The sequence below is a fragment of the Protopterus annectens genome, chromosome 7.part1, assembly GCF_019279795.1.
Source record: "Protopterus annectens isolate FY-2018-M chromosome 7.part1, PAN1.0, whole genome shotgun sequence".
Classification (NCBI taxonomy): domain Eukaryota; kingdom Metazoa; phylum Chordata; order Ceratodontiformes; family Protopteridae; genus Protopterus; species Protopterus annectens.
The window spans coordinates 514,738,352-514,751,416 of NC_056740.1; the positions used below are offsets into that span (position 1 = coordinate 514,738,352).

General features: G+C 37.3%; 1 protein-coding gene across 1 annotated transcript in view; it reads left to right on the top strand.

Moving 5' to 3' along the window:
- UNC13C (unc-13 homolog C) overlaps nucleotides 1–13,065 on the top strand; it is a 4,920,764-nt gene that overhangs the window by 4,194,785 nt on the left and 712,914 nt on the right. Inside the window, exon 22 of the mRNA XM_044078941.1 lies at nucleotides 9,635–9,712. Coding sequence (XP_043934876.1) covers nucleotides 9,635–9,712 — 78 coding nt within the window. The remainder of the gene's footprint in view (nucleotides 1–9,634; nucleotides 9,713–13,065) is intronic.

Genomic DNA, 13,065 nt, shown 5'->3' on the forward strand with positions numbered 1-13,065 from the left:
AATGTCTGTGTAACTCACAAGAGAAACAGCTGGACTGAAGAAATAAGCTGCCAAATAAGACAGCTTTGCTAACAACCAGTGATTGAAACCAAACATCTATTCAGCAGAAATAAATAAAATACAAACCTCTTACTTCTTTGCTCAAAAAATAAACAAAGCCAAATAATAGCGAGGATCATAATCAGTGACATTTTTTAAATAGCTAATTTGTTTAAAAGCTCAACAGCTTTTGTATCAATGCAAATTTTGTGAACAAAAAAAGTGTGAAAGTTTGAGATCTCGTATTATTGACTGGTTGCAATCTTCAGTCTCTTAAAAGAAAACCAAAACATCTATAAGGGACATGGAAAAAATATGAGACTAAATCAAGGCGATTCTACAAAATCAGACACAGATGAGAGATACGATAAAAATTAGTTAACAGTGCTACAAGGTGAACATATATGTTTCTGTTTTCTAACTACAGTTAGTTGGGAATGAACACAAGCATGCTACATTGGCCTGCTACATGCTGCAGGCAGGCAGGCATGTACCACTCTCCTTGCAGTATAAGTGCACAAACGTCATCAGCCGTTTGCAGTACATATCAGATGAATTCAGCAGTTAATCTAGCCTGCAGATAGTGAACTAAATTATGTGATCTGATACCTATTTATTTACTAATCATTATGTGTAGTAAAAAGTCAGTGAGGCATATGTTCAGTCTCATTTCTGCACAACCATTGTGCCTCAAATGGTGAAGTACCTCAGAAGAAACAAAAAATGAGAAATTACTTTTCATATCTTGCCATTTGTGAGTGCTATGGCCGAGAAGCTGTAAGTGAGGCTACTCCTGTTAAAAGGAAATAAAAGGATGCCATCTCCAGCTGTGCAATGCACTCTACTGAAGAGGATTACTAAAGGCATAATCAGGTTGAGAAGGTTTTGTATTCCATTGACAATAAAGACCATTAGGAGCTTTTCAGACAAGTACATTCAGAAAGTATAATCACACCACTTCTAGCTTATAAGCTCCAGACAAAAAAATAAATAAATAAATAAATAACATAATAGAGGACAGCAGTAGAGCCAAAGGCTATTGTTAGTAAACAACAGACATAAGGTGTGAAACTAATCCTTTGATCATTATGAGAAGTCCTTCATTTGCAGGACACCTGCTCATGTGCATTCTTGACAGCAGTTTAGAGGATTGACATTCATCTACCAGCATGTTTTATCACGAGATAAAAGATTGCCTTGTTTTTCACCTACAAAATCTCTACTCTTGAACAACAAAATTACGTCTGTGGTTAAAACACATCGCTATAACGAGCAAGTCATCTGATCTGATGATAAAAAGCATAACATCAGCTGCATTTAAAAGAGTTTTCTATGGTAGTTTATTCCTGCACAGTGATTTGAAAATAGCTGTAAAGGTTTCCCTTACAGTAGTTTTTCAGGGTTCTGCTGTTCAGCCAAGTATAAAATAGCTACCAGTAAATGTAACTGCTTGTTTGCCGCTGCAGTTTTATATTAGTTTTGATTGTCCCTTTATTCAAGGAACCCATACTATAAGAATATTTTCAATAAGATACGCTATTACTGGTTTGTTTCTGGAGTATAATCTTTAAACACAGCCCTGGAGAAATACAAAATCCTTATTGTCAATGACTAAGCACTTTCTGAATTGAACCTGTTGGTATGTTATTTTCTACTAAACTCCTTTTTTAAACCTTTGATGTAGGGCAAACAATCATTTATTGTAAGGACAAGTTACCCTGCAGTCACAGCACAATATCTTATGCCTTTAAATTTTATAATACTAGCAATGCAGATTTCATATCAGTGCCACAGGTAACTAAGAAGTAGTAATTTTATGTAATTTATGTTAATTAACATTAACATCTTGCAACAATTAACTTAGCATTTGTAAGCAGGAAAGACACAACACTATTACTAAGCACCAGCTCTGTACTTCACAAACTACATCCATTGCCTGTGTTTGTGGATTAAAATAAATATTGTAAATGTGTCTACTGTGCATATGCACATACAGAATCATACACTGTGTGTACAACTAACTGACATATGTTGTTCATTTTAATGCTTATGTAGATTATTTAATATGTATATGCAAAAACTTCTAAGGTTTTATACTTTTTTCTGTGTCAGCATTACCTTACTGACACATTGGCACAAGTTGCAGTTGAAAAGGGTCCTTGAAGCAGCTTACTGTCCAGGTTAACACAAATTAGGTTTACACATACAGTGAATACAGCCATAATTATGCTTTTACTCTCAGTCACAGTGTGAAAAGCAAGTGATGGGCTGTGAGTGACAGTTCTGCTAAGCATCTAAACCAAAAAAGCAAAGAAACGGACCCCAAAGCAGTGTCAAGAACTACAAATACAAAAAAGTAAATCACACTGCTACAGCACGGACCAAATCCACTTTATTGTTGTACGAGTCCAGAACAAACACAAAAAACTCCACATGTGGTTTTACTGTTTTGTATTTATCAAAAGTATTTTTATAGACTGATTTTAATAGATTTTAGGAATAAGTTGTTTATGTGTATATTACTTGTCAAGAGTAATGGGTATATTAATTGGGGGAGGGGTAAGATGTATTAATTCATGAAGTGTTGCCTTTAATTGTTGGGTATTTAAGGGGAATGGGTAATTGTGGGCATCAGATTTTGATGAAGTCCCTGGATGAAGGGAAGAAAGCGCTCAATTTGTGTGTGCAGTACATGCTGTGGAGTTTTTCGTGTTTGTTGTGGACTCGTACAACAATAAAGTGGATTTGGTCTGTGCTGTAGCAGTGTGATTTACTTTTTTGTAAGCATCTAAACCAGCTTGAGATACCTCACCAATTCAGCACCAAAACTATCTTAGGTCTTAGTGCACTTAACTTCTCTGATAGACTAAAAGTCCATCCCTCTACTCCATATCGTGCAGACTCCTAAAGTGTGATCTCTGCAGTACTCTGTGCAGTGAATGACCCAGTGCTCTTTGAACTCCTTCATCTGAATGTATCCAGTGATAAACACTACTCAATAGTCCTGAATGTGTGCTACTATAGCAGCAAGACAAGATGGCGTCTCAGATACCTAACGCAAGATATCCCCTGTTCCTAGAATAAGCTGCCTTTACCTATCAAGCAGTATCAAGCAGAGTGCTTCCCTAGCAAAATTCAGGTCCAGTCTGATCACAAACATTCGCCAATGATATATGGAGGAAGTCTATATAATAGGCAGCATTGATGGTCTCCCACAAGTATTGGATGTTGCAGCTGCGTTTCTCAATGCTCTTCTTAGCTGTAAACTTAGTATAAACCTTAGAACATGTTAGTGATTAAAGCTGTTTTACTTCAGAGTCATGGAGGTGAGACTCTTCATTCACCAGACTCATACAATTGTTCTAGCAGGAGAAGGTCATAGGTTCATAGGTGAAAGGACAGCACTACCAGATAGATTAACTTAGAGGGTCAGATGCTATTGCTACCAAGCTATGCATCTAAAAAGAAGATGTCAAAGATAAGTGAATGGGGAATTGTACTCTGGACCAATCCTCCAAAAGATGTAAATACAATGAATTGTATAAAGCTTTAAGCAATTCTTTATTGTAGATTTAGAAACTTTGCAGAAATGTTTTTTTTTTTTTTTCATTCTTTCTTTCTTTCTTGGCTACTTTCTTTCTTCCCTTTTATTTAATATGTGCTAATCAATTACTAAATAATGTCAGTTTGCCATTCCTATAATGTATATTTTATAATGTGTCTGGATTTAAAGGGAAAGCTCAGTGTCATAATTAAAGAATTTCTGTCTAGATCTAATCTGTAAATGTGCCTGAGTCTGTAGTAACTGTAGGTTCATAGATTTGGTAAGCATATTCAAAGTACATTGGCCATCAAGGGATCCATTCTCAAGATGTTATGTAGGAACTTAAGGGTGCAAATGTAGTCACCCAGTTCCTTCTAGAAGGAATAGATTGATGGGCTGAATTTAATTGAAAGGAGTCTACTCCATATGCATGGGAACCTTTGAGATATGAAGTTATTATGTTTCATGGTATGGCTGATAGTAGAAGTGTCATCTTGTATTTAGGTAACCAAGAGAAAATTCAAAGCAAATAGTTTCAAATATTTGTTTTAATGCAATGTGTGACAGGTATAGGTCTTCTCTAAGACGTTGATAAAAGAGATAAGAGAGAGAGAGAGAGTTTCTGTAGTCGTTGGCTAAAAGTCAAGCCTTGAAATCTTTTGAATCCTTTTGTGTAATATCTGTAACTTGTTAAAATGCACACAATGGAGCATGTGTAGGTTACAGAACAGGTCACAATATACTATAACTGGCTTTATAAGATCTTTTTACAGCTGGACAGTTACCTTCCTGACATAGTTCTTGACCGCAGGTATGATCAACTGGAAAGCTCTAATTACTTTGGGGGTGGTAATGTCTATATGCATATCCAATGTAAGGTCTGCATCTACAAGGAGATATTTTATTATTTTGTTAAATTACAGTTAGCACTTATCAATAGTATATAAAGCAGATCAGGGAATTTACCAGTTTCCAGAGTGCTGGATTTTTTTCACCATAAACTAGGAATGTCACAACCAAACAAATACACTGCTGATCCCCTTTTTCTCCCACCAAGACAAGACAGATTAGGGTGAGAGCCTACAGAGCCATTCATAGGTTCATACAGCGAGGCTCTCTGCCTCACATGCAGGATTTTTGTTCCACATAGGGAGCTATCCCTCCAGCACGTCCCTATTATAGCCGTGTCAAGGTTTTAGTCTCCGCGCTTATATTCATCAAATCTGGGTTTGACATGCCTTTAGGTATAGTAAACTCCTGTGTTTGCTGTACTTTGGAAAAGTAGATGCCAAACAAGTGGGCCCCCAAGTTCGAGCCTGGGACACCACAGTCTGACATGGCGCCAGCAGCCTCTCCCCTGTGGTTCTGTCACTCCAGCCAGTTTGCAACCCATCGTTCTCACTTGGGGCTGATGTTGTTTGGGGGGGCTGCAATCGTTTGGTATAGATCCTCTCCTTTTGGGGGGGGGGAGGATGCCTTGTGAACCTGTCCTGTCAGTTGTTGGGCAATGTCAACATGGATCAGCAGTCATCATGATTTTTGAACTAGCTCTGAGCATATCACAGGAGTTTCCTCCCAGGTTTCTTATTATATAAGAAGGGCCTTCTTTAGTTCTTTTTTCTCTTTTTATTTTTTTTTCGTACTTTGGATGATCCAGCGAGATTAGTTTGTGTCTGATCACATGCTACAATTTGCAGAGCAGTCTTGCCTATAGTTAGTAATTGGATGGTTTGTTAAAGCTGATCATCTTATCTCTGTATTGTGGCATCATTCTTGGTGAAGGGATACTGCTCCACTGATAAACACAGAGACCCTCCTTCAGCCAAGTGGCTCCCTTCTTCTCTCAGCATTTTTCTTACCAACAGCCAACAAGCCTGAAAAGACGCCAAATTTAAGAGAGGAAGATGAAGCTTAAAATCTCAAAAGTGGCTCCCTTTCTCTCTCTTTTTTTTTTTTTTGAGGGTGAAAGACCCATCCAACTGGGTGTTGGTAGGGTGGCAAATATCTGAAGGTTCATTCCATATCTGCCTAACCCCATCATGCTGTGGCTGGTGAATTTCACTAATGTCAAAACTCATGGCATTCCTTAACAGTAGAACTTCATCTGCCCCTGATATTACACATGAGCATTCTTAAACTCAGTTGTTACTGCTGACACTCTGATAACTCAGTGCTGAGTACCTCAGTTAGTAACACAGTTGGAGCACCACCTCACACCTCCCTTCTCTCAGGATGGTAAGCTATGAAATGCCGACTTTCTGAAAATTGACGTTTCCAAAAGAAATGAAAAAAAAATGTCTTAAATCCAAAAGAAGGACAATTTCCTTTTTTTCCTTGTTTTTTTGCAGAGGGATAAGCCATGCTGCACCCCCAAATGTGAGGTCAAGCCCACCACACCCCTTTAAAATTATATATACTAACTGCAGCAACTCTAATCTACCTAAAGAAGTAAATCAATGCTGGTGTGCAATTAGTAACTGCATGATTTCCAATGGAAAAAAGGGTTCAGCCTTATGCCGTTTGTCTTTTTTTTTCCAGTGGGCTATTGACATTCAAGCAATTTCACCTCAAGCATGTGAAGGGGTGCCCTCCTGTCTCTTCTTACAGTCTTTCCAGTAGCTGAGCTACAAGGCAAATCTTTGACATTTACCATCAGGACTTTATCCCCCATTGTCTTAAAACTTTGGCACTAAAGGCAAGGTCACTTCCACTCAACCATTTATGAGTAATGTTAAATGCCATCTGAAGAGAAGTAATACCAGAAGGGGCTAAGAAGACCACATCCAATTTTACAGCAATCTACATATTTGAAGACACTTATTATTTTTTATTGATTAACCTCATCATTATAGTGTATAAATAAATAAATATTGATACTCCCAAACATATTATTGACCTCTATATATATAATGGCTGCTCATTGCCATGTATATATGATTCTCAATATTTCACTATATAAAGGAAATTAAAAACAAGTTTTTCATTCAAACAGTTTTTGAATATGCCTTGTTAATAAAGTGGTTATTATATGAATGTAATATCAATGTAAAATGATTATTAATGATGATTATAACAAACATATAATTTTTCTGATTTATATATAAATGAATGGAGTGATCTCATTGGAATGGGAATGAAAACATGATGGTTCAACAGAAAACAAAACACCTTTTTGAATTGTGGTACCCTGAAAATGGTGTTCTGATTGAAACTGAGAAGATTGTAACTTCATTAATGTGGTTCACATCAAACTGCAGCTACTAGACTGTGAATTTATATATATATATATATATATATATATATATATATATATATATATATGAGGTTAATAGGCTAATGGCTCTGGGGCCCTTACAAGCCTAGCTAAGAGTTTATCCCCAAAAAATAACCTCAGTCATCACCTATCACCCCTGTCAATGAGAGACACAGGTGGAACCCCTGGGACAAATTTGTGGTTTCCCATCTACTCATCAAGGTTGTAATTGAAGAGGGTCAGTGAGGTGCTCTGTTTGACATGTATGAGAACTCTATTCCAGAGACAGGGCAGCCTCTGGGAGACAAACTTGTCTCTCCAGCAGGTTTTGCTGATGTTGCATATTAGATTCAGGCCTTTTGAGCAGGTAGTGCATGAGGAGTTAGACTTACAGATACGGTGCATCTCTAGTAGGGCAAGGTCTGAGATTGCCTTGTAGGTGAGACACAGATCACCCCTGAGCAATATGTATGATACCGAGTAGAGCGATAGTGATTTGAACCTGTCTGCATAGGACAGGTGTTGGAGGGCATGGATTCTCTTTGTGACGTATTTCAGTGGCCTTACCAGTTGAGGCAGATATTTGTAGAGGTACATCCCAAACAGGGTATTATACTCAATTATTGGGCTAATGATGATGGAGTATAGAGAGGTAATAACCTCTTTTTTTCTGGAAGCAATCCCTTTACTTATGGGATGAACTAAGTAAAAGGCTTTTCTGACCACTGCCGCTACATGATGGTCGAATGTGAGGTTGTTTTCAACCTGAGTGCTCAGGTGTCTCAGCACAGGTTGTGTGCTTAGGAGGTTGCCGTTGATATGATGATTGGTAGGGGTCATGTTTTTTCAGAATGTTATGATGATACATTTTTTTGCATTTAGCTTGAGGCCATGAGCTTGGCACCAGTCATTAGTTGCTGGGAGAACCTCTTGCAGTATGTTAACTGCATTTGATGAGTCAATGACAACACCCAACGTACAGTCATCTGCAAACTTGGTCAGCTACAGGCCTTTTGTCTTTGCCTGGACCTCTGCGAAACAAATGCCAAACAGATGCCAAACAGCAGGGGTCCCAGGACAGATCCCTTGGGAACTCCACTAGTGACTAGTCTGCTATCGGAGGTGGAGGTGCCTATTTTGACTTTGAGATTGGGATTTATGCCAAGTTGTGTTAACTTTTTGATAATGCCCGAGTGGTGGATTGTGTCAAAGGCCTTGGCCAAGTCAAGGTAAGCTGTATGCACTGACCTCATCCAGGGCCTTGGTGGCAGTCTCAAAGAAGTCAACCAAGTTCAAGAGGCAAGATCTGCTCTTGACAAATCCAATCTGGGTGGGGTCAAGTGCTTGGAGATTGCCTATGTCCTTGTTTATGAGATCCATAATAATACGCTTCATGACTTTACAGATCAAACTTGTCAAGCTAATGGGCCAATAGTTTCCAGGGTCAGTAGTAGCACCACCTTTGTGCAAGGGGATGACAATGGCAGTTCTCCACTCTGCTGGAATGAAGCCTCTACTTTGGCTGTGACTGAATAGGGTGCTCAATGGTGAAGCCAGTTCTTGCTGGAGATGGTGCAGAATACATCCTGGGATACTATCAGGTCCCATGGAGCTGTGTTCTTTGCCTTGGATAGGGCCTGCAGCACTTGATCTATGGAGATGTGAGGTGCGGCACAAGTATTGGGGATGTCAAAAGGGCCTTTGGGGGGACAGGGGGTGAAGTTTGCGCTGAACCTATCTGCTAGCAGGTTGGCTAAGTCAACAGGATCAGTGTAAATGATACTGTTAAGTACTAATTTGGAACAAACCTGGGTTTTGCCATGGAGGTTCCTGACGTAACTGAAGAAGACTTTATGGTTTCTCTTTGTTTCAGAGGCTAGTTTCAATTCATAATTGGCCTTGGAGGTTTTCACTAGTGATCTAATTTGCTTGTTGAGGCTAAGGAGAGAGTTTTTCTAATTTGGAATTTGTTCCTTTTTACCCTTGGGCAACAGTTTCTTGTTGTAAAGCCTGTTGATAGAGAATGTCCCCAAACAGGTTTGTGTTTCCTTGAAGAGCAGGTTTTAGTTCTATTGGGTATGGTTGCATCCATGTAGTTGTAGAAGTGCTTGTATACTGCATTGCCATACTGGTCAGCATAGTTGTCTGCATCATCAAGGGGGGGTGGTGGTGTGAAGCTACAGATAACCTCCCTTAGGAGGTTGTAGTCAACTTTTGAGAAGTTTTTCAGCTTGATTATGGCTGGGGGGAGGGGGGTTGGGTGAGATATAAACTTTGAATAAGACAGTCTGATGATCTGATCTCACCAGGGAGAAAATTCTATGAGAGAGGTGAAGCGGTCACCTATGTTTGTGAGAACCAAGTCCAGAATGTTACGTCAACTTCTGGGGGATGAGATGAACTGGTCTAGTGTGTTAGAACTGATGAAGTCAAGAGCGTGCATTAGTGAAATAATAGTTCACCCAGTCTATCATGGCGTAGTTGAAGTCACTAAGGATTAGGGTGTTAGGGGGTACCTTGATAGAGTTGAGTAGATCCAGGTAAGAGGAGTGGGTGCTCTGAGTCATGGACAGCGGTCTATAGTTATCTATAACTTGGATATATATATATATATATATATATATATATATATATATATATATATATAAATGTGCACACACACACACACACATACATATATTTATTTATTGGGACTAAACCATCATTTATCACTCACAACTGATGGTGCTGAAATAGTCATATTTTTTTATTTTTTTTATCAGCTGTAAATTATTCTATTTTTCTGTTTTATATTGCAGACTATTAGTAAAGTGTTGCTTCAGTATGCAGCCATTATATCAAAGGATTTCAGCTCATATTGTACAGAGGAAAAAGTGGTAAGTACTGATACAATAACTTAATAAAACAAATATAACTTGATAAACATAACTTAATTTAGCCTTTTTTACAGTTTATCTTTCACTGACTTGTTGTTATTGTTTTTCTCTGCTAGCTCTAAATGGAAATAATATATAATGTGATTTGAAATCTGGAATTACTCTAACTCTTGGGTTTATATTTTATATGTTATGGAAAATAATTTGTGCCTTGCACAAACTGTGGAGAGTTATGTCTTATTTGCCTGCACATGAACAGAAATAACCTGCAGACCTCAGAATTAATTATCCTATTATATTATGGGTAGCACTCTAAAAAGTAAATTTGGACAACACAACAATATGCATTTGAGGTATATAGTGCCGAGATATATACTTGGTTTAGGTCTATGGTGTACACAGAGAGTGTAATAGAGAGGCAAATGTGGCAAGTACAGAAATTGTGGAGATGGTCCTTGCTATGTTGGTCTTGAGCAGAGCTGTGTATATAAGCAAATGCTATACTTTCTAGTGCAGTAAAATGAATTTGCAACTTGGCCGTGGTAGAAAGCTAGAGTTTAAATGAGGTATGCCAGTCCTGCCACTGCTCCGTCTGAGTACCATATTGGTTTTCCAGCTAATGACAATCCAGTTTGTATGAGGTAAAGGTTTTCAGAAATGGTAAGACCCCAGCCAAGAACAACATCTGTTCTATTTTATTTTATGTATTTATTTGTTGTTTTTGCTTCATTACCCATACTGTAAACAGGGAAATAACTTTTTTGGTGGAATCCCTGAGAAAAAAAGAATCTTTAAAGACTTGCCATACATATGTAGTAAGAGCTATGCAGAGTATTGTACTGTAAGATGACCATAATTAAGTATGGGAATTATTAATAAAAGACATCTGTAGTTATGTGACAGTGAGTATAAGTACACTGACTGTCACACTGGTGTGCTACTAGTTTCATTAGGAATGTAAATTTATGGATCATACTGGCTATATTTCAAAACTGAGGAAAAAATAACCATGTTATATTGATTTCATGCATATGAATCTGGCTATAACAGGTTTGTTAAGACAAGGTACTTATGCAGAAAATATTGTTATTAATGACCCTAGCAATGCATCTTAGGTGCTACTTACTACAACATCACATTAGAAACCTACTGTGTGATGTCTCTTATGCAGCTTACGTTGTCTCACAAACAGCCAAAATCAAATGTGTGGCAGAACATCATGGTTTACAGCTTTTAAAAATGTGACTGTGGCTCTCAGTTTTGTGACAGTGTTTTGTTTGTTAATGATTTTGAAGCCATTAGACAGTTGGAACGAACACAGTTTTATTTTTAACTGATGAAATAATAAGGTAGCTAAAATTTAACTTGCATTGCAAAGAATTATAATTGTTTCACTGCACATAATGTCAGTTAGCATCAGTTCTTGAAGAGTTTTCCAAGCAATTCACCTCTCAAACTTTGCTGTTAACATAAATTTCTTGTAATCCATTTCTGAACCAGGTAACAAACTGGTTGTAATCAATTGACCAAGCATAATCGTCTAGAAATTTCTAAAATCAAAGCATTCAAAAACTCAGCTCAGTAACTAATGTATCATAAAAGTCAAAATATCTCAGCAACACATGGTTGTTGATTTAATGATGGAATATCTGAAAAGTCCTTTGTTGTAGGAAAAAGGATGAAGAGAGAAAATGCATAGATGTCAGGCTGGGCGGTAATGGAAAGGAAGACATGAGGCTGAAGAAAAATTAAAATTTGTCAGTATAGAAGGAGTAAGGGTTGGCAACAGTTTGGGACCATTCAGCTGTAACGTGAGAAGTGCTAAATTTACTTCTTGCTTCATTGCACAAAAATGTACTTTGGACATGGGTGAGAGTAATAATTTCAATTTCTTTGACTAGACAGATACCCATACCCTGCCTGTCTGAAACAATTTTCTAATATAGCGTACAAAGCAGTATATCTTGATTAAGTGCTTTAGTACTTATCTGAAAGTTTTGGTTCTCCTCCAGTTGTCTGACTTTTTATAAGCCTAAAGAAACAATGAACCATTTTGCATCTCTACCATATGATGATGTTTGAGCCAAATAATCTTGATTTTTGGCATCTGCATTATATATACCGTTCAAGTATCGAGAATTTCTCGAAATGTCCAGATTTTTGTTTCTTATTTTGGCTTGTTCCTCATAAAATATGTGGCCTTGTTACTACCTATGAAACAATTTTATTATACAAATCTTTGAGAAAATTTACTAGAGGTATTTCAAGCCATTAAAGTAAGATAGTTGAAGAGTTGCTTATTTTGTGAGGAGTAAGAGATAGCAGAGTATGTTTTTTCAATGTAAATAGGAAGGTGAAACTCTGGGAAAACTGTGAAGAAAAAAATTGAGAAAATGAATTATATAAACAATATAGATATGAATATGATTATGTATGGATGTTATAAGAACAAGAATAAAGAATGAGGGAGAAGGGTAGGTAAGAATCTATTTTATGTAATCTGGGTTATCTGGAATGAAAGACTGAATGAAATTTTGTTTAATGGGAAAAGGATTTTGGCAGATATATTGCAAAAAGATTATGGCTGTGGAAGAAGCAGTGGGATCAGTTATGTATGAATAATAATGAAGATGTTATAAGAAAAATTACATAGTAAAAAATGTAAATGTTTTTTATGTGCCTGTAAAGCTGTACATTTTGTAAATATTTAAATACGTAGATGATATTTTTATGTTGTGTTAAATGAAGGAAGGAACCAGACTCTTTTTGTTAAGTGCCTTGGGATCATTTACATCCACCTGGGCTACCATCAACTCAAGCAGATGGGGCCTCAGTTTAGCATCTCATGAAGGACAACACACCACAGAATGCAGCATTCTGCTTATGCTGTACTCTGCAGTTTAATCTATTGATCTACCTTGTGTGGGAATAGAACCCACAGCCCTCCACAACAAACATGAGTGTTGCTACCTGATATGCAACTAACACAAAATTCACACACAAGCATAAGAATTCAACAAGTAGCAAAATATAAGCATCACTTTCAGATGCCAGAATGTGAACACTGTGATGAGTGAAGGAAAGACAACAGATAGCAGAAAACAGACATCACCATTGCACAGTAGCAATGTAAACTCTAGCAGTTTTATATGGTAAACATGCACAATATACTAACAGTAGTAGTAAGGGAGTGACTACTTGGGGATATTATCTTCTATGCTGTCTATTGTAGACAGATATTTATTAACAGAAACTGCCATACTTGCAGTACTGTACACTGCGGCTTGTCATTTACATATTCTGATAAACAATACGTATTGAAATTAGCAATACATAATCTAGATATTGAACTT